General features: G+C 54.9%; 13 protein-coding genes across 13 annotated transcripts; all 13 read left to right on the plus strand.

Annotated features, from left to right (window-relative positions):
• Positions 1-142: 142 nt before the first annotated feature.
• Positions 143-1,069, plus strand: DQ04_01681000 (putative ubiquitin carboxyl-terminal hydrolase, putative,cysteine peptidase, Clan CA, family C12; the record flags this gene model as incomplete). Its single annotated transcript, XM_009311012.1, has 1 exon — positions 143-1,069. The coding sequence occupies one exon, from the start codon at positions 143-145 to the stop codon at positions 1,067-1,069; it is 927 nt and encodes a 308-aa protein (XP_009309287.1).
• Positions 1,070-1,366: 297 nt separating this feature from the next.
• DQ04_01681010 (putative protein kinase) lies at positions 1,367-2,926 on the plus strand (the record flags this gene model as incomplete). Its single annotated transcript, XM_009311013.1, has 1 exon — positions 1,367-2,926. The coding sequence occupies one exon, from the start codon at positions 1,367-1,369 to the stop codon at positions 2,924-2,926; it is 1,560 nt and encodes a 519-aa protein (XP_009309288.1).
• Positions 2,927-3,553: 627 nt separating this feature from the next.
• DQ04_01681020 (hypothetical protein) lies at positions 3,554-6,142 on the plus strand (the record flags this gene model as incomplete). Its single annotated transcript, XM_009311014.1, has 1 exon — positions 3,554-6,142. One exon carries the CDS (start codon positions 3,554-3,556, stop codon positions 6,140-6,142), a length of 2,589 nt encoding a protein of 862 aa, XP_009309289.1.
• A 320-nt stretch (positions 6,143-6,462) lies between these two features.
• DQ04_01681030 (ubiquitin-activating enzyme) lies at positions 6,463-7,290 on the plus strand (the record flags this gene model as incomplete). Its single annotated transcript, XM_009311015.1, has 1 exon — positions 6,463-7,290. The coding sequence occupies one exon, from the start codon at positions 6,463-6,465 to the stop codon at positions 7,288-7,290; it is 828 nt and encodes a 275-aa protein (XP_009309290.1).
• A 301-nt stretch (positions 7,291-7,591) lies between these two features.
• Positions 7,592-8,929, plus strand: DQ04_01681040 (hypothetical protein; the record flags this gene model as incomplete). Its single annotated transcript, XM_009311016.1, has 1 exon — positions 7,592-8,929. The coding sequence occupies one exon, from the start codon at positions 7,592-7,594 to the stop codon at positions 8,927-8,929; it is 1,338 nt and encodes a 445-aa protein (XP_009309291.1).
• A 337-nt stretch (positions 8,930-9,266) lies between these two features.
• Positions 9,267-9,944, plus strand: DQ04_01681050 (hypothetical protein; the record flags this gene model as incomplete). The annotated part of the gene is made up of 1 exon (XM_009311017.1): positions 9,267-9,944. The coding sequence occupies one exon, from the start codon at positions 9,267-9,269 to the stop codon at positions 9,942-9,944; it is 678 nt and encodes a 225-aa protein (XP_009309292.1).
• Positions 9,945-10,458: 514 nt separating this feature from the next.
• DQ04_01681060 (putative leucine-rich repeat protein (LRRP)) lies at positions 10,459-14,913 on the plus strand (the record flags this gene model as incomplete). Its single annotated transcript, XM_009311018.1, has 1 exon — positions 10,459-14,913. One exon carries the CDS (start codon positions 10,459-10,461, stop codon positions 14,911-14,913), a length of 4,455 nt encoding a protein of 1,484 aa, XP_009309293.1.
• Positions 14,914-15,517: 604 nt separating this feature from the next.
• Positions 15,518-16,105, plus strand: DQ04_01681070 (hypothetical protein; the record flags this gene model as incomplete). The annotated part of the gene is made up of 1 exon (XM_009311019.1): positions 15,518-16,105. One exon carries the CDS (start codon positions 15,518-15,520, stop codon positions 16,103-16,105), a length of 588 nt encoding a protein of 195 aa, XP_009309294.1.
• A 324-nt stretch (positions 16,106-16,429) lies between these two features.
• DQ04_01681080 (hypothetical protein) lies at positions 16,430-18,217 on the plus strand (the record flags this gene model as incomplete). The annotated part of the gene is made up of 1 exon (XM_009311020.1): positions 16,430-18,217. One exon carries the CDS (start codon positions 16,430-16,432, stop codon positions 18,215-18,217), a length of 1,788 nt encoding a protein of 595 aa, XP_009309295.1.
• A 403-nt stretch (positions 18,218-18,620) lies between these two features.
• Positions 18,621-20,867, plus strand: DQ04_01681090 (DnaJ chaperone protein; the record flags this gene model as incomplete). The annotated part of the gene is made up of 1 exon (XM_009311021.1): positions 18,621-20,867. One exon carries the CDS (start codon positions 18,621-18,623, stop codon positions 20,865-20,867), a length of 2,247 nt encoding a protein of 748 aa, XP_009309296.1.
• A 283-nt stretch (positions 20,868-21,150) lies between these two features.
• On the plus strand, positions 21,151-21,867 carry DQ04_01681100 (hypothetical protein; the record flags this gene model as incomplete). Its single annotated transcript, XM_009311022.1, has 1 exon — positions 21,151-21,867. The coding sequence occupies one exon, from the start codon at positions 21,151-21,153 to the stop codon at positions 21,865-21,867; it is 717 nt and encodes a 238-aa protein (XP_009309297.1).
• A 367-nt stretch (positions 21,868-22,234) lies between these two features.
• On the plus strand, positions 22,235-23,731 carry DQ04_01681110 (tRNA guanosine-2-O-methyltransferase TRM13; the record flags this gene model as incomplete). Its single annotated transcript, XM_009311023.1, has 1 exon — positions 22,235-23,731. The coding sequence occupies one exon, from the start codon at positions 22,235-22,237 to the stop codon at positions 23,729-23,731; it is 1,497 nt and encodes a 498-aa protein (XP_009309298.1).
• Positions 23,732-23,991: 260 nt separating this feature from the next.
• On the plus strand, positions 23,992-25,116 carry DQ04_01681120 (hypothetical protein; the record flags this gene model as incomplete). The annotated part of the gene is made up of 1 exon (XM_009311024.1): positions 23,992-25,116. The coding sequence occupies one exon, from the start codon at positions 23,992-23,994 to the stop codon at positions 25,114-25,116; it is 1,125 nt and encodes a 374-aa protein (XP_009309299.1).
• Between the last annotated feature and the right edge of the window lie 867 nt (positions 25,117-25,983).

The following is a 25,983-nucleotide window of genomic DNA, read 5'->3' on the forward strand; positions in this document are numbered from 1 at the left end:
TCTTTCTTTCTTTCTTTCTTTCTTTCTTTCTCTCTCTTTCTTGGGTGCTGCGTGCGCTGCTTTATTGGCTTGTCGACGTCCACGAGATCGTTTCTTGTACTGCGTTTTTTTTTTCGCCGAGCAAACATCACTGCGCGAAGGCATGCCGGGCTGGTGTCTCATTGAAAGCGACCCGGCCGTGTTCACGGAGCTGATCGAGCGCTTCGGCGCTCGCGGCGTGGCGGTGGAGGAAATTATTGGCCTCGAGCCGGAGTTCTTCAAGACATACGAGAACGTCTATGGCCTCATCCTCCTCTTCAAGTGGAAGGCGGGTAAGTCGGTGGCGCTAGATGGCGTGGTAGTGCCGGACGCCCCAGTGTACTTTGCACAGCAGACCGTCACCAACGCCTGCGCCACGCTCGCAATTGTGAACACGCTGTTGAATCACGGTGACCACATTGAGCTCGGTGACGCGCTCACCAATCTGTTTTCCTTTACGGAGGGTATGAACGCCCATCTGCGTGGGACCCAGGTGGGTGAATGCGAAGTGCTGCGCGATGCACACAACTCCTTCGCGCCCAGCGAGATATTTGCTATGGATGCACAAATGCCAGACACCAGCGACGTGTACCACTACTCCTCGTTTGTGTACAAGAATGGATCCATCTGGGAGCTCGACGGGCTGCAGGAGGGCCCCATCCTTGCAGCTGATGCTACCGATAGTAACTACAAGGAAAAGCTGCTTGAGGTGGTACGTAAGCGCATCGCTGACAAGAGTGGGGCGGATAGAGCAGGAACTGGTCAGGGGATATCGTTTTCTCTCATGGCTGTTGTGGATGATCGCGTGTTGCAGCTGGAGAAGCAAATCAATGATTTGAAAGCGCGTGAGGCACCGACGGCATACCTTGAGGGGCAATTAACACAGTTGCGTGCAGAGCGTGAAAAGGGTCGCATGGAGAACGAGCGCCGGCGGCATAACTACATACCTATGATTGTAGAGCTTATGAAGGCATTGGCAGAGAAGAAGAAGTTGAATGGAATCGTAGCTGAGGTTTTGAATAAGACTGGACAGCCGTCAAATAACTATTGATGTGTCGTTCTTTTTAGTACCAGTGCTATTTCAACGGCAATGCTAGCTCCGTCGCGGCCGTCATGCTTGATTCTCACTTTTTTCCTGGTTCCATGCGCCTGAATAGATGCGTTTCATATTATTAAGTGGAAAAGGTGGAAGTGTCACTCTCACTGTCGTGTTTATTGGTATTTACTATTATTGGTATGCTTATTACTATGGCTATTATGATTCTTACTATTATTAGTACTGTTGGTATTATTGAGCGTTTTTTCTTCTTCGTTTTTTTTTTACTTTTGTCTTTTTATGAGCGGCGCTATGGAAGAGAAGATGAGTGATTCAAAACATGTTGAAGGTGGACGCTTAGCGAAGGGAAAGCGTAGCCGTGAAAAAACCACACCAGAAGCATCACCAGTGCTTCTGTCACCCGCCGTAAATGGGGACTATGCCTTTTTGGATGTAAAGCAGGTACTCGACCGCGTCTTGCAGCAATGCGCCGATGACGCGGCGAAGACAACGCTTACAAAAGGGGATCTGCTATCGTCGCTCTTCAAAGCGTGTGAAATGGTGGCGTATCAACAACGACTGGAGGCCCCGCTCGACCGGGAAGCGTTGCAGCAACAGGTGCAGGAGGCCTTGGGTACCGCCGCTGGTGAGGCGCTCGACGCGGTGCTCATCCAGACCCTCACAGAGACCCTCACAACGCAGTTGGCTGAGGAGATCCTGAATCGGCCGACGCTGCCAGCGTCATCGTCCACAGCGAAGAAGGAAATGACAGAAGGTGCTCAGCCGGTCTCTGGCCGTCCCGATAAACGCAGTCGTACGGAAGCATCGCTGGACTCATGTCTCCTCACCACGGCGGAGGCGAGCTCATCATCGCCCACTGACGGTGTTTGGTGCCGTGGTGGTATTCTACCAACGCCACCTCCACTGCCGAGCGTATTCTCGGAAAGTGGTGCATGCTCTGTGGATTGTGTTGCCTTTGATAACGTGCCGGCAATACACTGCACCCCTGAGGCTATGCGACGGCAGCTTGAGAAGATCTGTGCCAGGATACCAAATGCTTTATTTCTCAATATACTATGTCTCCCGGATGAAAGTCGCGCCATTGTCTCATTTAACACCAAGGAAACTGCGGCAGCGGTTATATTCGCTATAAACTCCTTTGTCAAGGACAAATCAACTGGGGTTCGTGTAGCTGAAGCAAGCGAAGCGCAGCAGCAACTTCTATTGGAGCCTCTGGCTGCACGGGTCAAGGCACAGGAAGAACAATGGCGCTGCTGGCGTGCAAAATACGAGGCGTACCCAGCCCACAGAATACGCAAAGAGCGGGCAGAAGCACTGGCCAAGGATGCAATGCTTCAGGAGGAGTTACGGATCCTGACATCAAGCGGCGGGGACACAAATCAACCGGAAGGTGCCACCATGTCAAGTCAGGCAAATGCAATGAGCACGACAGAGCTGCTTCAGAGGAAAAAGGAACTCCTGCTCGGTCGCTTGGAATGCAAAGGGATACTGGAAAAGGCGGTAGAGCAAATGAGGTTGTTGTATGGCGATGCTTACATGGAGAACCTAGAGAAGGGACCTCTGGAAGCGAAGTATTCCTCTAGCAGCGCCATTGCGAGGGATGTCCGCAAGGTTCTCTTTATTCGTGAACTTCCGCGCCGGCTGGATGACGCTGAAGTTCTGCAGTTCCTCTGCTTTGTTGGGGTTCAGCCTGTTCATATCTGGCGCGAATCCGCTACTGAGACAACCCTCTGTGTTGCGGTACCCTCGGTGGGACATGTCTTTAGCGTTCTTAGGAGCCTGGAAGGGACAGAAATGCGATTTGATGGCGCTCTCTTTTCTCGTGATCTCGTGTGCCCTGCGAAGAATTGAGAAAGTGGTGGTAACTCTTTGTTGTATTTTTGTTCTTTGGTATCCCACACCGCTCTATGGATTGTGCTCTGCTGAGTCTCCGCTTTAACGTATACCCCACCTTCTCCTTTTCGGTAACAAACTCCTCTGCGTCGCTTTGTTGCTCTCTTGATTTGTAATTTCTTTTTTTTTTTTCCTTTCCTCTGTTTTTTTGGGACCTTGTACGTATTAGATGGCGGCCGGTTGGGTAGGATTGGGCGATCACCACTAGGCACCTCAAGGAGCGGCACAACGGAGCTTCTCACTCGACGACAGGCGCTGCTGCTGCACGGCACCTTGGCGAGGAACGTGGCAGGCCCTGCTGTGGTTTCTATTCAGCGAGTGCCATACCGGGCGTGCAGCAGTACCATCAGCAGCAGCAGCAGCGACAAGAACAATGACCACAATATTAGTAGTATTACGAATAGCAGCAGCAGCAGTAGCTATATAGCCACTATTCTTTCCTCTCATACACTTCTACGAAGAAGGCGTTGGGTTAGCGTTGAGAGCAACCATTACCTGCAAGAGCAAAGCGGATATGCTGCCTCTATTTGCGAGGTGGGGGAATTGTTGGCGTGCATAGACAAAGAGAAGCCTCTCCCAATTGGAATGGAGGAGTTTCTGCGTGGTCTCCACTCCGACGCGCTCGTGGCGTTGCTTGAGTATTTCGTGGCGTACCGTATTCATTGTCTATTTCGTCCGAAGCATCACAGCAGCAGCGATGGGATGTCGTATCTCTGTGAGGCAATGCTTTTGGCGCTTGCTCACCGAAGTGTGGAATTGTCATCGAAGCATGTGTCATTTATCGGGGCTCTTTGCTGCGCATCCGGCGTGGACGCTCACCTGTTCCCGTTGATTCTGTACCGGTGTCGACTGTCACTTCGGCGAACGCAAGCCGTTCAGACATTGCGGGCGCTTTGTATGATGCGGTGCCACGCTGTTGACACGCTGACGTGCGGTGAGGCCGTTTGCACCTCCGCACTGAGCTCGCTGCTGGTGCGCTGCATGGATCTCGAGCCGCTGCATGAGGAGTACGACACGCAGCAGCTGCTCTGCCACGCGCTCGTGCGGCAGTTTAGCAGCATTCACAACGACATTCGCACGGCGTGTCTCTGGCGGGTTCGGCGAGGCGGTAACCGCAGCGATGTTGTGCTGCGCTCGCCGGTACTAGAGGTGACGCTTAATGCCTCTCCCTCACCGCCCAACGCTTTTGCAGGAATGGAGATGGCGAGCCGCTCGCTCGGTCTGCCCAGGGTTGACAGGACATATCTTCACGCACTCGTGGCACGAGCGTCGAGCGTTGACCACCTTGTTAGACGAGGGTCTGCAGCTCCGCTGGGGGATCCAGCATTGGCGCTCCACCAGCAACTGCCGGTTGTGAAGCAGCTCCATGGGGAAGCGAAGCTAGCGGCGCTGGAGACGCTCTCGCATCGGGTACTGGAGGTGCCGCGGCTTCGCGTCGTGGTGGGTCTTGCCGACGCTGTTCTGCACTGCTGTCCATCGCTGAGTCAGGTGGTTGTCCACCGTATTCTGCAGCTAAGCTGTGTCGAGGGTGAAATGGAGGAGGCGGGGTCGCTATCCACGCTAACAGCACTTCATCAGCTTCTGCCCCAGAGTAATGTAATGGACGTGTTGGAATCTGTCATGGTGCAAGGAAGCAACGATAAGCGAGAGGGGGGTGAATCATTATACTGCAATGTGGGCATGTGTTTGCCAGACTCTCTCGTAAAGTGTCTGGCTATGCATTTTCCGTTGAGATTGGTTCCTGCAATGTTTCATCGTTTGTATCGTCAGCGGGAGCTGGCGGCATTTCAGTTGTCTCCATTTGTGCTCCGGGTGTTGCTGCAGGTGCTGGAATACATGGAGCTCGATTCCCTCAACCCGGATGGCTACTCATGCATCAATACATTTGTAAAACAGGAACGACTCAAGGCGGCGCCTCAGATTGGTATCGAAAAAAAGTTGACAGAAAGCAGCACACTGCTGACGGCCATTGAGAAGTGTGCCGCGCTAAGGCGACGCGATGCAGGTACAACCTCAGCAGTTAGCAGTGCTGCTGCTTCTCTTACTCTTACATCAACAACGGCAGGATCACTTGTAGGTCATTCTGATGCCATGGACTCGAGCAGCGTGGGTATCGCCACAAGCGCGCTCCGAGTAATGTTTGGGGCAAGTGCAGTGAATTTCGTGACGCCAGAGGCCGCAGTGCGGCACCGTGCGTCGCTCTCGTGGCTGTATGCCATCTACCGCATGTCTGTTTCTTTGCTGTGCGAGTTAGAGGCTCTCGCGGCCCTAGCCGTTTGTCAAGGGACGCAGTTACAGATCAGCGAGAAACAGCGCACACTCGTTGAGCTCTCTGAGTCCACTGATGGAAGTTTGGCAGTGACAGATGTGGATGATCAGGTAGACACCTGTATCAAGGTGGAAGGGGAGCTGCGTGCGTGCGCCGAGGAGTGGCTTCTGGGTGGAGAGAGTAGCCGCGATGCGTTCAGGCGGTTAGTCATGGTAGCAGAGGCCCAAGAGTTTGCTGCGTCGTTTGTCAGTTACGCCGCGCTCTCTCGGCACGATGCTGCTGAGATGGAAGAGGTGCGGCGTCACTTGTGGCCTTCGGCCGCTGTGCTTTGCCGCGAGAAACGCCGCTATGGTAATGGTACGTACAAAATGCCTCGCTGTACCCGTCATGGCAGTGAGGCATTAGGTGCAGCTGATGGTGCCCACGTTGACGGAGGAGGAGGAGGAGGCGGCGATGGTAGGGTTGGTCAAGAGTCTCTTGTGGATGACGTGGTGGCTGCATCCACTAGCGCCATTTGTTTTGTCAAGCAGGAATGGGGTGATAACGCACCTGATGTAGTTGGTGCTGTGTGCCTTTGGGCTTATGTGGATCTCCTCTTACTGGAGAAGGACACCACAATGAGGCTGAAGTATTACGAGGAGTTCCTGCACCTGTGCCAGTGCGGGAGCCACAGCACATTCCTGCAGCACACACCCGAAAGCATCCACCGGGACATGTTTCTGTTGACTGGTGGGAAGGGTCTGTGGATGCAGGGACTGTCGCTGCTACACCTTGCCGAGGGTCTGTCCAAGGAGTTCCAGCTGCCAGTCGAGGCGTACCGGCAAGTCATGCGAGCATGTTTGATGCATCGGGTTCCGATACCCGCGTACGTGCGCGAGAAGGTTGGTGGTGGCGCAACAGGATAAAGGCGGTGATGGCTTTTTGTGTCTCTGTATTTGAAGGGGGGCAAGGGGGCTGTGCTCACACCTGAAATGACGTTGTGTACTTCCCCATCCCATTGGCTTATGAGGGACCACACATTGTGGTGGACGGAAGGTCTGTGCCGTGTGGGAGAAGCCGTCTTTCTGTTATGTTCACTATATATCGAAGTATATATATATATATATATATATATATTAGATAGATAGATTAATATATTACTCTTCGTTGCACCAGCAGCAGCTGTATTTCTTCTTTTCGTCTCTGCAGGTAGTGGTATGCCCATAGCAGGGACGCAGCCGAAGTAATGCTGAACGCCGCCATTTACGAGCGCACACAAATCTTAATCGGGGACGATGGGGTGCGCAAACTACAAGACGTCAATGTGTTTCTTGCCGGCGTGGGTGGTGTCGGTGGTCACTGCGCCGAGACCCTTGTTCGAAGTGGTGTTGGCCGCATCACCATCTGCGACCACGACGTTGTCTCCTCGACCAATAAAAACCGCCAGCTCGTTGCACTCGACAGTACCATTGGGAGGAGCAAGGTTGAGGTGCTCGCGAAGCGCCTGCAGGATATTAATGCACACTGCCGCGTGACGGCACTCGATGCCCTGCTGTTACCGGAGGACATGCAGGACATTTTGACACGCCAGCGCTACAGTTATGTCGTTGACTGTATCGACAGCGTTGACTGCAAGGTGGCGCTTCTCGCCACGTCGGTGCAACTCGGTCTCAGTACTTTCTCGTCTTGTGGGGCAGGCAGCCGCCTTGATCCATCACTCGTCACCACCGGCGACCTCTTTGACACAGAGAACGACGCACTCGCACGCTGCTGCCGCAATGAGCTGCGCAAGCGTGGCCTGGGACCCGGCAAGATCACGGTCGTGCACAGTCGCGAGACGGCACTGCGGCCGCTAGAGCCGCAGCGGCAGGAGTCCGGTGGGCGAGATCGCGCCATCAACGGAACTATCAGCTACATGCCACCGCTATTCGGCCTTCTGCTCGCCGCCGCGGTGGTGCGCCACGCCCTGGACCCCGAGAAGGCGCGGCTGGACGTTGAACGGCGCCTCAAGAAGGCACGGAAGGAGGAGGCGAACCGTGCAAAAAACAAACGGCAAAAAACAGGAGGTAAATGAGCGAGGCACAGAGCGTAGATATGAGAAGAGGTAGTGCGTCTGCTCCATTACCCTTTTTTGCTTCTTAATTTTTTGGATCACAGGAAGTGTGTGTAATTGAGGGCGAATGCCAGCACGGGTTGGGCGTATGATGTGCGTTTTGTTCTCTTTCCCCTCTTTTCTGCGGCCGTCTCGCGTTCGTGTTTTGTTTCGCGGTGATTGTTAGATATCGTGGATTTTCGTTCGCCAGCACGCTGATTCACACACACACACACAGAGAGAGAGAGAGAGAGAGAGAAATACACGCAGCACAGGTACGGTGATGGCGGCGGGACCAATTGGAAATGGAAAAGGGGACGAGAGGCACCTTCAACATCATCATGATGATCAACAACCGCAGTATCACCACCGCACCATCTGGGGACGGCTTGCGATCGCCGAGACACCGTACCCTGTTATCGCTGCAGATGATGTGGCCATCAGTCTTTACGCCAACAGAATATTGTTTCGCGTAGCGCCGTCGACGTTCACTGTCACCGTATTCCTGCGCGACGTGACGCGATTTGTCTTCTTCGCGGAGGAGAACAGTATAGAGATTCAGGTCGCTCGAGAGGATGGTGGCTCTCGCGCATACATAGTCACATGCCAGGAGCCCGGCGTGGCTCTGATGCTCTACGACGTAATGCTGCCGCTGCTTCCGAACGACGCGGCGGACAGTTCGCTTGGCCAGGCAGTGACGCTGCCGACATACACCACCGACTACCCCTTTCTACTCCTCTCGCTTAGCATGATGGAGGAGGCGGGCTTCTACGAGCTGTGCCCACGGAGCGAATTGGCACCAAGTGCACGGCCGCTGAACTTGCGGAGCCCCACGACGCGGCTTTTCTTCCCCACCAAACAGCGCGTCCTGCTGCCGTCGGGGAAGCCGCCTGGGACGCTGGCCAACTCGCTGCAGGAGCGTCTGGCGGCGCCACGGGAATCCCCGCAGGCCATTAGGGCCGTTCCACCCAGACACAACTTACCTGCTGCTTCCCCCAAGGAGATCTCTCGTCGTGTTGAAAGTCTTCAAAGGGGCTCTGAAGGCGCAAGGACGGGCTCGTTGAAGGAGCAGAAGCTGCCATTGCGGAGCGAACCCTTCGCTGAGGACGGACCGCAGCTTGTGATGTATGACGTGGTGAGTGGAGAACAAATATACGACAGTGGTTCTGATAGGCCCCCCGATACGCCGTCGCTGTTGTGGGTTAGTCCCGGTCTTGGTGACACCATCACTCCCTCCTCAAGCCCCCCGTCAAGGTCCAAGTCGCCAAACAGTGCGGGCGCTGTTGCATCACCGCCCACGCAGCAGCAGGAGGAAGAGGAAAAGCAAAGACAACAACAACAAATACAACGGAGAAGCGGCGCCTCGTACTTATATACCTTAACACCGGCTGAAAAAAGCCCATTGGTACAGCGGCAAAATGTGACACCTGGCGCCTTCCGCATTGGGAGTGGCATTGTGGGAGGTCAAGGGTCGCGCTCTATTTCGCCCCACTCGCATTGGTGTGGCGTTGCGTCTTCACCAGTGCCGTTGCGTCTGCCGGAACGTAGTCCCTCAGAAGCATCTTTAAACCAGCAGGCCTACAGCGTACAGGTAGGTTATGGCCCTACGGCAGGAGTGTGAAAAGCACAGAGAATGACTCCTGCCCTATCGAACCATTTCTCTGAGCGGTTTTTTTTTTCACACCTCTTTTTCCCCCTTTTTTTTGCGAGTTTGTAGTCGGAAGCTCGACACGAGTGCATTTTACCCAGTTTCCCTCATTGTGTGGGACAGTTTTCTCTAAATGAGCTCTTTTGTACACATGTACGCCCCCCCCCCTGTTTCTTTCCGACTTCCCTATCACCATACACTTCTGCTGGCGAAGCTTCTGAGCTGCTGTTGATGCTCTCGCCTGCGATCTCCTCTTTGCCTTAGAACTTAGACAACACTTCAGACCTCTTTACAAATTTTTTTTGTTGGCATGATGCCACCAATGCGTGTTGCACTATGCCTACTGTTTACGCTGTACTTCGCTATATCACCTGTTGCCGCTCAAAATCCGCTTATGGACGGGTATGATGGTCTGAAGAGAACTCAAATCGATGAGGACCACCCCATCCATCATCTGATGCCGGATCCCGCGGAGAACCCGGAGCTGTACCTTCCACTCAAGTGCTCTGCGTGTGGTGCTGTCGTAGAACAGGCGGTCTATCTCCTGCGCAACGTCATTGCTCGGCATTTGGTCCGCAAGGAGCGCGCCGCACGGAGCGGTGGGCAAGCGTCGCGCAGTGAGCGGCCAAAGGAGTACGAGACGGTTGACGCATTGGAAAACCTCTGCCGCCAGGTGGGACAGGAGTACGGAGTGGAGCTGCGTGAGGATGGCCTTCCATCGCTATTCTTCTCCAGGAGCCACATTGTGGAACGCGTTAGTGGGGGGTGGATGCCGCTTTTCCTCGCCTCCACCTGCGAGGAGCTGCTGGACGAGCGGGAGGAGCAGCTCATATCCGCCATCTTTTCAGCGGCGGAGGAGGTTGAGATAAATGAGGTTGCGAAACGTGCGCGGGAGTTGGTATGCACGCGATGGGAGCGCTACTCTAAGGGCTGTGATTCACGTGGCGTGCCGATAGATCCGAGACCAATGAAGTCGGCAGACCTCTAAGAGGATGTTTTTTTTTTTTTTNTTTTTTTTTTGTGTGTGTGTGGTGGGAAGAGAGAGATTATGTATTGCCGTTATTGTGCGCCAGTTGTTATTATTAGACACCTATTCATACTTTTTCCATCTTGTTGTGTGCTTACCATGGTGTTATATATGGCTTCGCATGTTTGGTTGGGCTGTATGGCCCGTTATATCTGCTCGTTGCTAAGCTTTACATGCACAAACTTTTTTTTTTTACTTTTGTTGTGGTGGGGATTTCTGTTTTTTTTTTTTTTTGTTTTGTTGAGTGGGGTTGGGCGGCCAGGCACGAATACCTTTCCTGTGCAGGTATTCATATATGAGGATATATATAAATATATATATATTGTAGTTTAGTTGGCTCGGGCATAAAGTGAGAGGAAAGACCTTTACGGGATCACTGCCACTCAACAACGCTGGGGAAGTAAATCCCGCAAGGTTTTCATCGTGCGCTTGAGAGTCGCTGTGCGTGCGGCTTGGTGAAGGGCAGGCTAGAGGAATGACAGATGAACACGACAACGCCGTAGCGCAACCGAACGAGGGGACGTCCTCCACTGTCGTGGAGCACCTTCGCAATGCCATTCGGCAAGCAATGAAGGACCCGGAAACGACGGAGGTGGTGGAGCTACTCTGTGACAACAATGGATGGACAGTTGAGGACTTCCTGCAGACACCACATGTCTTCACTACGATGGAATTGTTCCTCCTTTCAACGCCACACCTTCCGCAGCTGCGACTCTTCCCTTACTTGACTGTTGTGAAGATTATACACGTTGGTCTTACCAGCATGGAGCCCTTGTCCCATCTACACCACGTGGAGGAGCTGTGGCTGAATGAAAACAATATTCGCGTTATTGAAGGACTCCAGAACATGCACCGACTACAGCAACTCTTTCTGCAGGGGAACCTCATTGAATCTATGGACGGTATTCCTCATCTTCCTCAATTACGGAGCTTGTGGCTCTGTGGTAACAGCTTGCAGCACATCAAGGGTCTGGGCTCTTTCCCAAAGTTAAAGTCACTCTGGGTCGCCTCGAACCGCATCGCAACGCTAGAAAATACCTTCACGCCCACTATGGTGTCTTTGGAGGATATTAATGTGGCAAACAATCCAATTTACTTCTTTGGTCAATTGACTCATTTGGGGGTCCTCAGGTCGCTACGCAGCCTCTGGCTTGGCGATTCCATGTATGGCGACGCCCCCGTTTGTCACCTGAGCAACTACACAACTTTTACACTGCGCCATCTGCCGCAGTTAGAACAACTAGACGGTGTTGCCATTACAGTGGAACAGAGATCGCTTGCAGTATCTGTGTATGCAAAGAAGAGCATCTATTACAGTATGCGCGGTGCAATATTAGATAGGAACATCGCAGCGCTCCTTGATCAGTTACAGCACGAGGCTGAAAGCAAGAGAAATATGGCTCGTGAGGCTTTGCGCCAGCTAGATTTGGAAATCTTAGAATTGAGCGAGTCTGGACACGGTGCCAAACCGGAAAGCCGAGATGCGACGGAAGATGAGAAGGCACACATTTTCAAGGTTCAACGGGCTCGTGAGACGCGGGAAGTGGAGCTGGAGGGAATTGAGCGCCAGCTGCTGGAGGCACAGCAACGCACCATCTTCGAGTCGGATATTCTACATGAGCGCCTGTTGTTGGAGTTGAATTCATGCGGTAACATTCGTCTGGAGGAAGGTACCGAAGCAGACAGTTGGTGCGCAAGCGCGAAGGAGATGCTGAGCACTCGCTTCGATGCGCATCTGTATGAGGCGGTGGGAGTCACCGGTGTCAAGGCAAACCGCGTTTTCCGCATCATGTGTCAAGGATTGCGCGAGCGCTTCGACAACCGCATGCGTGAACTCGACATTGATCTCGCCGATACACGCAACCGCCGTGCCTTGGTGCGGCTCTTCAGTGCGGTCCCACGGCGCCCGCAGGACCAGCGCAGTTTCCTGCATGAAGTGATGATGAATGGCTTCACTAACCTCTACCCGGAGGACGAGGGAGTGGCGCTGACAAATAGTCTGTACTACGCTGACCAGGAGCGGCTGTTATCGGTGGGCAACTACCGCGACATTTACGGCTTCGCTCTACCCTCCGAGTCGCTCTCCGGACAGGTGGTGGTGTGGCGACTGTTCCTCGGCAAGTGCGTGGCAGAGATGGGTGGTGGTCGCAACTCCACTGGAAACAGCGAGCAGCCGTTCATGAAGCGGGATCGACGCCGCGTGACGCGGCAGCAGTACGGAGAAGAGGTTTTCTCTATTCACCGCGCCTCCCCACATGACTCGTCTGTGAAGGTGTGGCACATGTTCGATAAGTGCCTCGCGCTGCCGGAGTATGTGATTGACTTCACGTACACTACCAAGGCGCATCTACATGTCAACCCTGCGCTGTCGATCTACGATGATGGAGCAGCGCTCCGGGCACTGTTGGAGCAGGTGCTGCCGGAGAGCGCACACGACGGCGTCAACGATACACGCACTGTTGGATATCCATTGCTTTCCTTCCTCAACTGGCTCAAGTCCAACACCTTCCACGTTTTTGCTGTTGAAGAGACGGAGAATACTATGCGGAACGCAAGGGAGCTGCATCGACCAAAATATTCCACCTTCCACGCAAGCGGCCCCCTCAGCAACGATGTGATCGAGTCGTACGCAAGGCACATAGGATGCACCGCAGGTGATTCCATGCCGCATTGTAGCATATTACATCAGCAAATCACGTCCATTCCAGAGGTGCTGTCCCCCAAAATGTTGGTGTCCCTCAAGAAACTACTTCTTCATAATAACAAGATTTCATGTGTTGCGTGGAAGGCGCTGTCCTCGGCAGCGCCACTGTTGGAGCAGATCGATCTGGGCCACAACGCTCTCGGGCGCGTTGAGTTTGCGGGCGCGGAGTTTCCCGCCCTCCATACACTCTGTCTGAGCTTCAATCAGCTGCATACGCTGGAGGATTTGTTTCAGCTCCGCCGGGGCGCACCACGCCTGAACGACTTTCAAATGGATCACAACCCGTGGATGCTCGACAAAGCGGCGGAGGTGTTTTGCTTTGCGCTGCTGCCGCAGCTGCAGCACCTCAACGGTGTTGCGGTTTCGCGTCGTGCGTATCTAACGTTTCTCCGAAAGCGCACAATTAACTTTGATCAGATGGCGTTGCAGTACATTATTTCGGAAGAGCACAAACGACGCGGGGAGTGTGCCGCGCTCACGGGATTGCTCCGAAGTGGCGGCGACGATGATGACAACAACAACAACGCACATGTTTTGCGGGCGCGCTCCTTTGAACAAGTGTTTGCGGAGCTCGCGGAACAGACAGATGCCGACCGTGCGCTCCACTTGTCAGCGAAGAAGGAGACTTTATTGCCGCCTCTAAAGACTGCCCGCGCGTTTTGTTTTCGTCTCAGCCTGATGCGTAGTCTTGAATGGGTGACGTGGCTGCCACAGTTGCGTCACCTCAGCTTGTCATCACACGTCATTGAGGACCTCACGCCCTTGGGGGAGTTGCGGCACCTTAGGACGCTGAATGTGAGAGACAATATGGTGACGTCGGCCAAGCCTCTCAGCGGCCTCCGGTTGGTGTCGCTGGACTTGTCGCAAAATAAGCTGCACGCGACGGAAGGGCTGGAAAAGCTGAGCGAGTTGCGATTTCTCTCGATTGGCCAGAATTCCATTATGAATATGTCCGCGCTGCAGAACTGCGTGTCCTTGGAGGAGCTCTACTTCCCCGACAACTTGGTCGCCAAGGTGCGTGACCTGTACCCACTGCATCACCTGCCGAAACTCGTCTCGATGGATGCGGCAGGGAACCCGTGTGCCGGCCGAACAGACACGGAGGGGCGCAGTGAGTTCCGCGATTACCTCATCTACAACCTATCCAAGTTAAAGGTGCTCAACGCGGTGCCAATCAGCGAGGCGGATCAACAGCGGGCGAGGGATGTCTTCGCCGGCCGCGTAAACTCGGAGCTGCTTGTCGAGCGCGCGGGGACGCCTGGTCTGTGGAGCAACGCGCAAGAGGTGGACCTTTCGCAATGCGGTCTGCGCGAGGTGATGATGCTGGAGCCATTCACCCGCCTAAAGGTACTACACCTCCACCACAACTCTCTCATGCGTATTGATGGCCTTCTGCCGCTACGCAACCTCGTCGCGCTGAACCTCTCACACAATCGACTAGGTCAGTGTGCAGTGGGTAACGCGCTGCAGCACCTTGATAGCCTTCGATCGCTCTCGCTGGAGAGCAACCACATCACCGACGTCGCTGCGCTGGGCCTTAAGCTGTCCCGTCTAAAATTCCTGAACCTCAAGGGCAACGAAATTGTCTCTATTGAGCAAAGCCTGCATGGGCTCACAGACCTACGAGAGCTATTGCTGGACAACAACAAGCTGCGCTCGTTGGGGCCTGACTGCTTTTCAAGCAACCTGCAGCTCACGGACATCTCCGCTGAGGAGAACTATATTCGCTCCACAGAGGGGCTGCAGCCGCTGGTGTGGCTTGAAGTGCTTAGTCTCGGCTCTAACCGCCTTAGCGATCTTCGGCTGCTACTCAATGACCTCCGCAACGCAAGCTGTCTGGCAACCGCGACGTTTATTGGGAACGCCGTCGCGCGCAAGTCGCCGTACCGTTCACAGACGATTGCCGCACTGCCGGCACTGACGATGCTTGACCACAAGGAGGTGACCAACGAGGACCGCGAGAAGGCTGAGCTTTTGCGAGCTGCTGAGCTCTCGACGCCACACAACGTTGTGCTTGACCCCTCCTTTCCTGTTGAGGCGGTTGGTGGCGTGCGGCTGGGCGGCGCGGTGAGCCCGGCACGTGCGCTGTCGCACCAGCCGCCCCGCTTCCCTGTGCCCGTTAGCCAGCGGCTGCAGCTGCCGGCGTATAAGAACGCCCGCTCGGCCTCGCAGATGCGGGAGAACGGAGGCAAGACGTTTGCGTCGCGTGTGCCGGGGAGCCAGTGAGAATGTACAGTTATTGACCGTGGTTGGGGCGGGGTTCCTCTTCCACCGCCCCCGGCGTTTGAATGCTCTTCGGGTTATTCCCGTTTGCCCCACACCGTGTGGTGTTCGGTTGTTTCGCCGGCAACAGCGACGGTGCGGGGGCAACGAAGAGGAGAGTAGCCGGAGAAACACACAAAAAAAACAAGCAAACAAACAACGAGAAGAAACAAACAGAAACACAGCTGAGATAACTCCAAAAGATGGAAAGGAAAGGAGGAGAACAGAAAAACAAGAAAGGTGAAACCACAAAAAAAAAGAAATTGTAAAAACAAGGTCTGGCTGTGGACGGCGTCTGACAGTCAGCGTCTCTCTGATGTCGTCCTGTGAGGCCATACAACTCTGGAAATGGAACCAACAAAGCAAACTTCCCACACGAAACCACTACAAAAGAGGGGCCCAGTGGGGCGGGTGCGAGGTACGCTCAGGGATGTAGAAAACAAATGATACCCATCGCATGATGTGTTGCTCTCTTCTTTTCGTGTTTGCTACTTGCCTTAGCTGGTCGTTGATTGGTGGTGAGGGGAGGCACCCGTTTCTGCTCGTGGGTGAGTGTAGCGTTATAGCGATGGACAAGGCCAAGACACTGGAGGTGCTGCGCGGCATGAAGTTCATGCAGCGGAAGGAGGAGACAAAGCGCCGCGAGCTCTTTGAGGTTGACCAGCAGAAGCAGCTGGAAAAGCGGCTGCGCGCGGCAGCTGGTGCAATGGACGGCGACCCCACGGTGCCCCTCAGCCACGCGCAACCTGCAGGAAAGGTATCAGGCTTTGCGACCATCGTGTACGACAACAGTTTCCCGAGGGAGTCATACAACCTTGCGCGGCGCTCCTTCTTTCGCAAGTCGAGTCCTCCTCCCTCTGCCTCTGTTGCGGCTACGGCGGAAGACGCCATGGGTGGCAGTGATTTGCGGGCGAAGCGTGAAAGGGACGCAGAGAATTGCGGCGTTGGCGACCAAAGGGAGGAGGAGGAGGAGGAGGATGCCAGCAGTGATGGGTGCGATGATGCTGGGGATGACCCGACGGCGGTGGGCGGCGGCAGCACGAGACGATTCTGCGTCAGGGTGAATGCGCCGGTGCTGCCGAAAGGACTCGCGCGGCAGGTGGCCAATGAAAGGGAACAGAAGCGACGGCGGCAGGAGGAAAGGGAGGAGGAATAACTGCACGGCGTACGGCAACTTCCCACCTCTGTGCTAGGAGTTAAGGTTAAGAAAGAGTGATGGTCATGGGGATGGCGCTGTTTGTGGTTGCTGTTGGCGGTAGTGGCCTCAGCATTCAGCCATGCGAAACGTATCCACTATATATATATGCGCCGCGATAGGCATGCGCCAAACACATGCACACACCTTCAAGGCGAAGGCGTAGTATCGCAATACGTCCATGCGTGCGCTATCTATTATTCAAGGAATTATTCTTCTTCGATCTTCTCTCGATGCCTATATGCGTGTCTTAGGGAAGGACGCAACACCCGCAGTGGCTTATCCATGTCGCAACAGCAACAACAACAACAGCAGCAGCAGCAGCAGCATTGTGGCGCTCAGAGCAGTGCCGTCACTGCCGCCAGACATGAGGCAACGGTGGAGGACAACTTTGCTGCCATGCGTCACGCGGCGATGTCGATGTTCAAGCAGCGCACAAAGGATCTCACAATGGTGTCCGCCTTGACGGCTGAGGCAGAGGAAGTAGAGCAGCTCAACAATCAGGTGCAGTCGACTATTAACCAGATGCAGGAGCAGAAGGCGGCTCTGGAGGCACAGATTGAGACAGAAGAACGGCGTGTAAAGGCGCGGGAGGAGCATTTGCGCGAGGTACACGCGATGCTCGCACAGATGAAGGAAGACCAGAGCGTCTTCTTGGGAGTGCAGCGCGCCTCCGAGAAGGTGATCATGACGCTGCGGAGCTTTGTCACGCGGTACACCGCCAAGGATGGCGATATTTCGCGTCTTCTGGAGCGCTCCCACGAACGCGTGCAGGGGCGGGCACCGAATGAGTGGCGGGCGGCGGGGAACGATCTCCGCAGACGCCAGGCGCTGCTGCAGGAACACGCCAAGCACATGGAGCGGCACCACACCGTCCCGCACGGCTTTGGCGAGGTGCTGCTCGAGTGGTCGCGTGGGGTGTGGCAGCAGCAGCCTGAGTTCGCCCCCGCGCTACTGGTGTGCGAGCAGCTGTTGCACTATGATGCGGCAGCAGCGGCCCGCGCAAACATGCCGCCGCCGCCGCCTGCGTGCTGCGACTCCGCAGGCGAAGTGGCGTGCGCTGCACAGGCAGAGGCGAGTTTGCGTGAGCTTGACGCTCTCGTCACGGTGGGCACGGCGATGGAGCAGGAGAGTGAAGCCGTGGGCCTCTGCTGCGCCGTTGTCCCGCGCGAGCGGGTTGACGCGCTTCATGCGCAGTGGCAGGCGGTCCTCCAGTCCTGTGTGGGCCTTGACGAGGCGGCCGCCGCGTCGAGTGAGATCACACGACAGCTGGAGGAGGAGCTTGCATTGGTGGCACTCCTCTCACAACGCGCGCTCGTGCTGGAGGCGCAGGTGGCGGGAGCCGAGGCCAACGTGCAACATGAGGCTGTCACAATGCAGCATGAGACTGATATGCATGACAGCCTGCTCTCATCCTGGCGCAAGGCGCTGCAGACGTCGCTGGCGCACATGCAGCAGGAGGCCACATATCAGGCCGCAGTGTGTGCGAGTGATGGCGAGGCGGCGCGGCTGGAGGCGGAGTTGGACGCACAGACAGCGGCCATGGAGGCGCAGTGGATGGCTCTTCACACACAGGCAACACAACTGTACACGGCACTCTTGCTGGAGGAGCAGGAGAGAGTGGTGGCGTTGTGTGACTTGCGGGGCGCAGAAGACGAGCAGAGGGCCGAAGAGGCACGGCTGCTTACTCTCCGCGACGAGGCTGCCGCACTCGAAAGCGCATTGCGGCAGGAATGTGAGAAGATGAGCCGCGGCCCTTTTGCTGACCCGCACGACGCCCTCCAGGCACTGGAACCACAAGGTGAGGATGCGCAGAAGGAGGGGGGAGAAGAAGAACAAGCGGAGGAGGCGGATGCTGCGCGTCTTGATGCAGAGAGCAAGCTGCTGCTGCAGGAGCTTCAACGCTGTGCAGATGAGGGGGAGGGCAGAGACGGCGTCGATGCCGCGATCATGCGGCGCGTGACTGAATGCGCGGCGGCGCTGCAGCAAGAGACAGACAGGGCGGCGGCAGCCCACCAGGCCTGGCTGCTCAGCACGGATGAGGAGCTTGCTGATCTATCCGCCGATGGGTAAGATTTCGTGGTGTCCTTTGTTTATTAGTATTATTATTATTTTTTTTATTTTGGCACGTATGTCTTTCCTTTCGTGCGTTGTTATTTGTTTCCCGGAGCTTGGGCTTTTGTTTGCAATGTTTCTTCACAGGGAGCGCGTGGCCCGCCGTGCCTGCACACGCAGTGTGGTGCGGTCCCCTCCATACACACACACACACTCACATACGATATGGGTGGTCTTTGCGTTCACCGGCACCACGCCATGAAGGCGACGCCTCCGCAGTGCTCCGGTGGCGACACTCCACGAAGTGCCACGCTGTATTTCGCTCCCACATTCTCGTTCTCACGCCAACCAGAAAAGGAAAACGAAAAACACGCCCTTACGGGTAAACCACTACAAGTAAACCAAACCTTGCTGGAGAGGGATGAGGTGCCCCTGGCGATGCCATATCGTGTTGGTGGTACTGCTGCTGCTGCACCTGATTGGGGTGACGGAGGCAGGCCTCTTCGGCGGGGGCGACAGCAACGACCTCTACGCTCAGCTCGGCCTTAAGCGAGGAGCGACGAAGGACGAAATCAAAAAGGCATTCCGCAAGTTGACACGCGAGCACCACCCCGACCTGCAGGAGACGCTGGAGGAAAAAGATGCAGCGAAGGAGCACATGGTGAAGGTGCTTCGCGCCTACAAGGTGCTCTCCGATGACATTCAACGGCAGGACTATGACCGCTTCGGCAAGATTCCTGGCGAACAGCTGAACGCTGCAGACTTTACGGCAGATGAACTATTTGAGCACTTCAGTCAGCAGTCGCCGATCCTCTCCAAGACGCGACAGCTCGAGTCACTACGCCTGCTGCGGCGGATCCTTAACTTCCGCGGAAACCGCGTTTTCCTCGTGCAAGTCTACGACGACACGTGTAAGTCGTGCCGCTGGTTCGCGCAGACTTGGGAGAGTTTCGCTCAGTCAAGCATGGTGGAAGGGTCTGTTGTGGAGATGCTGCGCATCGACGCATACGCTCCTGAGGGACCGTCGCTGCTGAGCGCACTCGGCATCAAGTATAAGGCGGAGGTTCAAGTGCTCGCTATTGTGGATGGGGAACAGTGGCAGATGCCGCAATTGGCATCGGCGCTAAAGTCAAAGAGTGCACGCTCTGCGTTCTCTGGCCTGCATGATTTCATCATGAATTTCTTTCATGACAAACAGATGGAGACGATGTCACTGAAGTCGGAAGATAATCCACAGTCCATTCTTAAATGGCTGCAAGAGGAACGTGGCCCTGACAACACTGTGCGTGTTCTGGCGCCTCCATTGGCGCGGGAAGGCATCGTGCTCACGCTGTCTGTGCTGCACGAAGACGTGGCGGTGTTCCGTTCGGTGCCACGAGCGGCGCTTCTTAGCTTCATTGATGAGATCTGCGGACAAACCGTGGAGGTGCGCAACCGTGACGGCGAAGTTGTTCCGGTTCCGGAGTTTGTGGTGGTCTCCCTGGGGCGGCTCCCCAACGCCACCGAGGCTGTGGCAGATGAGGGGCTGAACGGTACGGACAGCTGCAGGGGAATTCACGTCGGCGCCAGCGCGGCTCTTACGTACCGCAAGGCAGCAACGTTTGTGAAGGATCTGTTGCCGCCGCGCCATTCAGGAATGGTCGGCATTCCGTATATGACGGGAATGTTGTTTTATGAAATGTGCCGACAACACTGCCTCATATGGGTGCGTGACAGCTGCAAGGATGAGCCACGAAGCACGTGGATGGATGTCCTGCGCGGTGACTACAAACCCTTTGGTGTTGGGTACGTCTGTATGGACGAGGAGGTCGCTCTGCGTGCCGTTCTGCTACCGACAGCAACAGCAACACCTACGAAGGACATGCTCGTGGCAATTGTGGACGGCGACGAGGACAAACTACATGTTTTAGAGTGCGACCCCCAACAGAAACACATCTCAGAGGCTCTGTCGCGTCTCCTGCTCGCCGAAAATGAGGATCATCCAATGGAGCTTTCGGCACCACTATCGCGTTTGTTGACGTCTCGGACGTTTCAGTTGTCACAGATGCAATATTACTACCTGTTGTTCCAGAGTTTAATCGGTGTCCTCTACCCGATCGGCTCTAACTGCTACCCGTTTCTCATGATGTTCATCATGCACAAGGTGCTCCAGCGGTTCAACCTCTTGGGGAACAACGACGCCAGTAACAACACCAGTGGGACACAACGTGGAGGGACGTCAAACTCGTCAACCTCCACTTCTGCTCCTCCCACTACTTCTGCTGCTGCTGCTGCTGGTGGTGGTGGTAGTGGTAACACAAACAAGGGAGGAATTCGTTCGTACACTGCGGCAGATTTGGAAGCAGCCAAAAGTGGACGGGGATTTCTTATTTTGTTGTTTCAAGATGGTGACAAGCCATGCCCTGCATTGCCAAATGTGGCTAACGACGCACGCTTCACTCTGCGTCTAGTGTCGCCCAAAGATGCAGTATGGGGTCCATGGCTTGCACTGCGGCAGCCTCAAAGTGCCAAGGATGCACCAGATACCGGTAAGCGAGTTGATGCAGTTGCCGTGCGGCAGGGAAGGATGACGGCAGCAGTGAAGCCGCCATATGCAGCGTTGGATTCGTGGCTGTGTGACCTTCTCGATGGTACCGTCACGGCGAGTTTGTCGCTCCCTACCGAGTAATGCCACAGCGTCTCCCACATGCGGTGCAGCTGTCTAACGTGTTCTTCTTTTTTTTTCCTGATCGGGTGAAATATAATATGCTGCGCAATTTGTATTTGAGCCGAACGGGAAACCGGAGACAGTCTAGTGGCTGGTGCCTTGTTGTTTCCTTCCTTCTGGGCCCCATTGTACTTTGTCTTGCATGCCACTGCTCCCTCTCACCCGCCTCTGCCTCTCTCTCTCTCTCTCTCTCTGTTCTTTCTGCACCCCACAGAATATCGAGAACCTCTGTAGCATTCACAAAATGAGCGCGCCGGCGGACAACACGGCCGCCATCTACGCGCGTGCGGAAGAGGCCCAACGCAGCGGGGTGAAGCTGGAGCCGGTCCCTGCCTTCAAGCTTTACAAGACGGCGCGCGAGGAGGAACTCAACAGCTACCGCAGCCTGTCCCGCGCGTTTTTCATGAAGACAGGGGGGAAACTGAGCAAGCAGCAATCACGTCTGCTAGAGGATGTGAGGGACGAGCTCTGTATATCGGCAGAGCGCGCGAATGCAGAGATGTTAGCAGCGTTGGATGATACACTGGTAACCAGCGTCGCCGCCTCGGGGGTGCTCAACCGACGTGAAGACTTCTTCGATGGTGTTGCAGATGTGGCGCTGGAAGCCCTGCGCGATGGTGAGATGGCGCAGGATGATAATAGGTCAATGTTCGTGCCACCAGCGAAGCGGCCACGCACGGAGCACATGACAGCTGCTGTTACGTCTGGTTCGTGGCGCCGTGGGACACCTCATAAGACCCCACAAGCCGCGTTATTAAAAACCATAGATAAAATACACCATGAGATTGTACTAACCGGGAAGAAACTACTCTACAGTGCCTCGCCAGTCGAACAGCAGACGTACCAGCAAACACTGTTGGAAAAGAAAAAACAGCTGCAGGAGCTATTGAAGGAGGTGGAAGGCAGCGGTGTCGATGTATCGGGGAGTTCTAGCGTGAACCCCTCTGAGCTTGGCTATTGACGTGTACCTTCCCACTACCGTCACCCCCTGTTCCATCGCCTATAGACGATGGAATGGTATTCCGTTGAAGTGAAAACACAAAATCAAACAACGACAACAAACAAAAATAATACACACATGCGTGTGCACGCGTTCGTCGCAGCATGGGCCTCCAGTGTGTTTCTCGCGGGGTGCGATGGGTCACATGCACCTTCCAATTCACCTCTCGACATAGTAGTGATGCTTCTCAATAGTGAAGGTGTTTCTTGCGAAGAGGCGATTTTTTTTTCCTAATCGCGGACGCGTCGCTGCGCTTTGGTCTCTTTTTTTGTTGGCTTGTACTCAAAAATAATAAAAAAATTTTAAAAAAAAGTGTCTTGTTTCCTGTATGCGATGCACGGTCTGTAATCCTTGGCGTGGTGCTTTCAAGTGCCGGAGGAAGCAGTACCATGGGGTGCGCGCCGCGGCCCAGTTCATTGCGTCATTGCTGCGCAGTACTCCTCTATCGGCACCCCCGGGGTCGAGTGACGTGTGTCACGAGCAGCTGGCAGACGCGTTGCTGGGTGTTCCGTCTTCGTTGGCGCACGAGGGGCCACTCCATTCCAGCCACCTGACTGCCTTCGCAGCCCTTCGCGAGGGGGAGTTGGTGCACATGTTTGGCGGTGCTATGCCGGCGGAATTGGAAGCGCCACCCTCAAGGCACGTGTCAGAGTTGTGGTCCCCCGCACTGCAGCAGAGGTACGTGCGTGAAAGGCTGTGTGCACGGGCTGCGGAGTCCAAAACGGCCATGCCTCCCCGCTTGGAGGCCGGCTTGGCTGCGCTTCGTGTCTTTGGTAATGTGGAACAAAGGACGCCGCCTGTAGGTGACTGCAGCTGTGATAAGAAGGTGAGCGTCTCCGTCAAGAGGGAGTTGCATGAGGGCGATCTGCCCCCGGAAGAATGGCAGGCCAGGGCACAACAATGGCGCAAACTCATTGACGCCTACACGCTGATGTTGCCAGACCGCTCACCGCTGCATGAGTTGGAGAACCTGCCACAGGAAATTGCCATTGGCGGGTTGCTGTCATCCGCGCTCGCCTTGCTCAAGGAAACCGGCGGCGAGACAAACCTCCGAACGATTATAGATGTCGGTGGGGGCAATGGCTTCCTAGCAGCGCAACTGGCAGAGCGCTTCAAATGCGAGTCGCTTATAATTGACCCGTTTACGCCCACACACGCCATCGACAATGAAGAATTCCTGCACTGGACGGAGACGCCGAGGCTTCGACCACGTGCGCCACGTCGTTACCCCCTTCATCGCATCACATGCCGCCTGCCGGATGTGGACTGGCGCAGCACCTCGGTGGAATTTGACCGCTCGGCCATGATTGCAAAGCATCTGTGCGGCACCGCCATTGATGTATGTTTGCGTCACCTGCACGCACTAGAGAAGCTGCCCCGCGTAGTGGTGGTTGTGCCCTGCTGCTTCAACAAAGGCTTCTACGCTGATTACTGCAACCCCACGTATCTCCACGACGCGGCCTCTCTGAATTCGGATCTGGCATGGAATCGATGGTCGCGGCTGACCGACTGGAATCGCTCGTGCTACCAGTGGGTGGATGACTCTTTTTCGGGCACTGTCAACGCCGCTGGTTGTTTGACATGCGACACCGAAGGCACAAGAAGTCGGCGTGAAGGTAAAAAGAAAGTAGCACACTTTCTGCCATGCATGGATGATGTCGCCACAATGGTGGAGGCTGTCATCAACCACGGGCGCGTACTATGGCTGCGCAGTGTGGGGTACCACGCATCTACCGTTGAATACGTCCCACGCTGCGTGACGCCGAAGAATTGTGCCATTGTGGCCGTGCGACGTTCTTCCTTCAGGTCTTTTTCACTCCCATAGCCTGAGCATCATACGAATCATCAGTGCCAAATGGTTTGTGATAGCGAATTCTCTTCCTTGCTCTGTTGTTCGCTCTATTCTTCCGTTCCTTTGTTTTTTTTTCTCTTTTTACGGGCGCTCAGCTCCCCCTAATTAAAGCAACACTTCATAGTGAACCGACTTGTTGCCCCACTGAATTTCCTCTCACTCAGCAACACTGCCTCCCCCCTCACCAGGCGAGGCTTAAGGGATATTTCAGGTCGCACCTACAGGCATCAAACATGCGCCGACGTCAACTCCATAACTTGAACATCGTCACGTGTACGTTGCTTGTGATGGGCGTCTGGTTCTTAACATACTTCCTCAGCATTGTGCTTGCAGGTAGCGCAACACAAAAAACGGTCGAGATTACTAACAGGGAAAAAGAGGCAGACCTTATGCTGGACCGTTCTCACCATACCTTCCGCATATTTGTATTTACATATACACGCCCCGAGGGTCTGGAAGTGCTTCTGTCGTCCATTCTCAACACGAACTACTCCAAGGCACACCCTGGTGCGGTCGATCTGGAGGTGTTCGTTGATTACAGACGGAATGAGGACAACGAGACTCTAGTGAAGCAGGACACTATACTTCGAATGCTCAATCATGTTTCGTGGCCGCACGGCAGGTTCACAATTCATCAACGCTACACGAATGTCGGTCTCCGGTACTCCATCATGGAGGCGTGGCAGCCGACAAGTAGCCGCGAGGTGGCTGCGTTCTTCGAGGACGACGTGGTTGTGTCACCGTACTGGTTCTCTTGGCTGGTCGACGCACTTCAAGCCTACGCCCCTATCGGTCCAGACAATAAAACGAAGGTGGATCCGCGCCTCGTCGGCTTCTCACTCTTCCGCCCAGTTCATGATGAACTCTCGGCGCGAGATGTTCATGTGGACAACAGTTACGCTCCATTCCTGCTGCAGCAGCCCTGCAGCTGGGGTGCCGTGTACCTCCCAGGGCCCTGGCAGCAATTCCGGAAGTTCTTTGACGAGCATAAGAACCAAAATATGCGGGTGCAGAGAGGTGGTGAAAAAAGGGACCCTACAAGCAATAGCTGGGACCATTTGACGTCGTGGAAGAAGTATCTGATCTACCACATGTATCATGATGGCTTGTACATGATGTACCCGAACTTCCCCANCCGCTTGGTGCTTTCAACCAGCCGCCTTCTCCCCGGCGAGCACCGAAGGCCGTCCAAGAGGAAGTTTATTCTTCCCGTTGTCCAGAAAGATGACTTGGCGAACCCGGAGGTTAATGCCTCTTTGTTGGGCTTTCCGAATATGAAAGACATGAAGGTGTTTGATATCCTGTTTGACGAGGTTTCAGGCGTGGATGCCCTCCTCGTGAAAAATGGCGCCGTGTAGCTGTCATGATGCTTGATGCACTGTAGACAAAGAGGGTGCAATGCGTGCCGCCTTGTATTGCTTTTGGCAGATGTGGTACGGGCCTTCTTCTCCCTCCTTTGTTATTGTTTTTGTTGCAGTCCTTTTGGGGGGAAGGGGACTGTAGAAAAATGGTGAGAGGGGAGATTTTTTGATTCGTTTCTCACTCTCTGGAACTGGGCGTCCTTTGGTAGGCATAATGCCCGCTAAGCTGCGCAGATCCGCTCTTTCAAAGGAAAAAGTCCCGTGTTTTTTTTTTAGTGGTTGATTCTAAGGGTGCGCTGACTGGAAGTCTAGCTGCTGTGTAGAGCGCTTTCGAGTCCCTGCACACCACTTCTACACAACTGTGTCTTTCCTCACATTACACTGTCTCTGTGGCAAGGCGAAGACACAATGGTGCGCCAAGTACAAACCTTAGTTGCTGGGTTTTGTACTTTGCTTGACGACTTCGATTTGTGGTGCTGGGGCCATGCGGCATTTATGGTTTATGGGTTGCACTAGAAACCCTTGAAGGCATCAGAGCCTGTTAAGCACTGGCGTGCCGTCCACGAAGTGACATTCCATCGTATGAGTTCCGCATATTTGTATTTACATATTCACGCCCTGAAGGGGTGGAAGTGCTTCTGTCTTCCATTCTCAACACGAACTACTCCAAGGCACACCCTGGCGCGGTCGATCTGGAGGTGTTCGTCGATTACAGGAGGCGTGACGACAGCGATATTCGGGGGAAGCAGGACACTATACTTCGAATGCTCAAGAATATTTCGTGGCCGCACGGCAGGTTCACAATTCATCAACGCTACACGAATGTCGGTCTCCGGTACTCCATCATGGAGGCGTGGCAGCCGA

The sequence above is a fragment of the Trypanosoma grayi genome (genome assembly GCF_000691245.1).
Source record: "Trypanosoma grayi strain ANR4 Tgr_168_V1, whole genome shotgun sequence".
Classification (NCBI taxonomy): domain Eukaryota; phylum Euglenozoa; class Kinetoplastea; order Trypanosomatida; family Trypanosomatidae; genus Trypanosoma; species Trypanosoma grayi.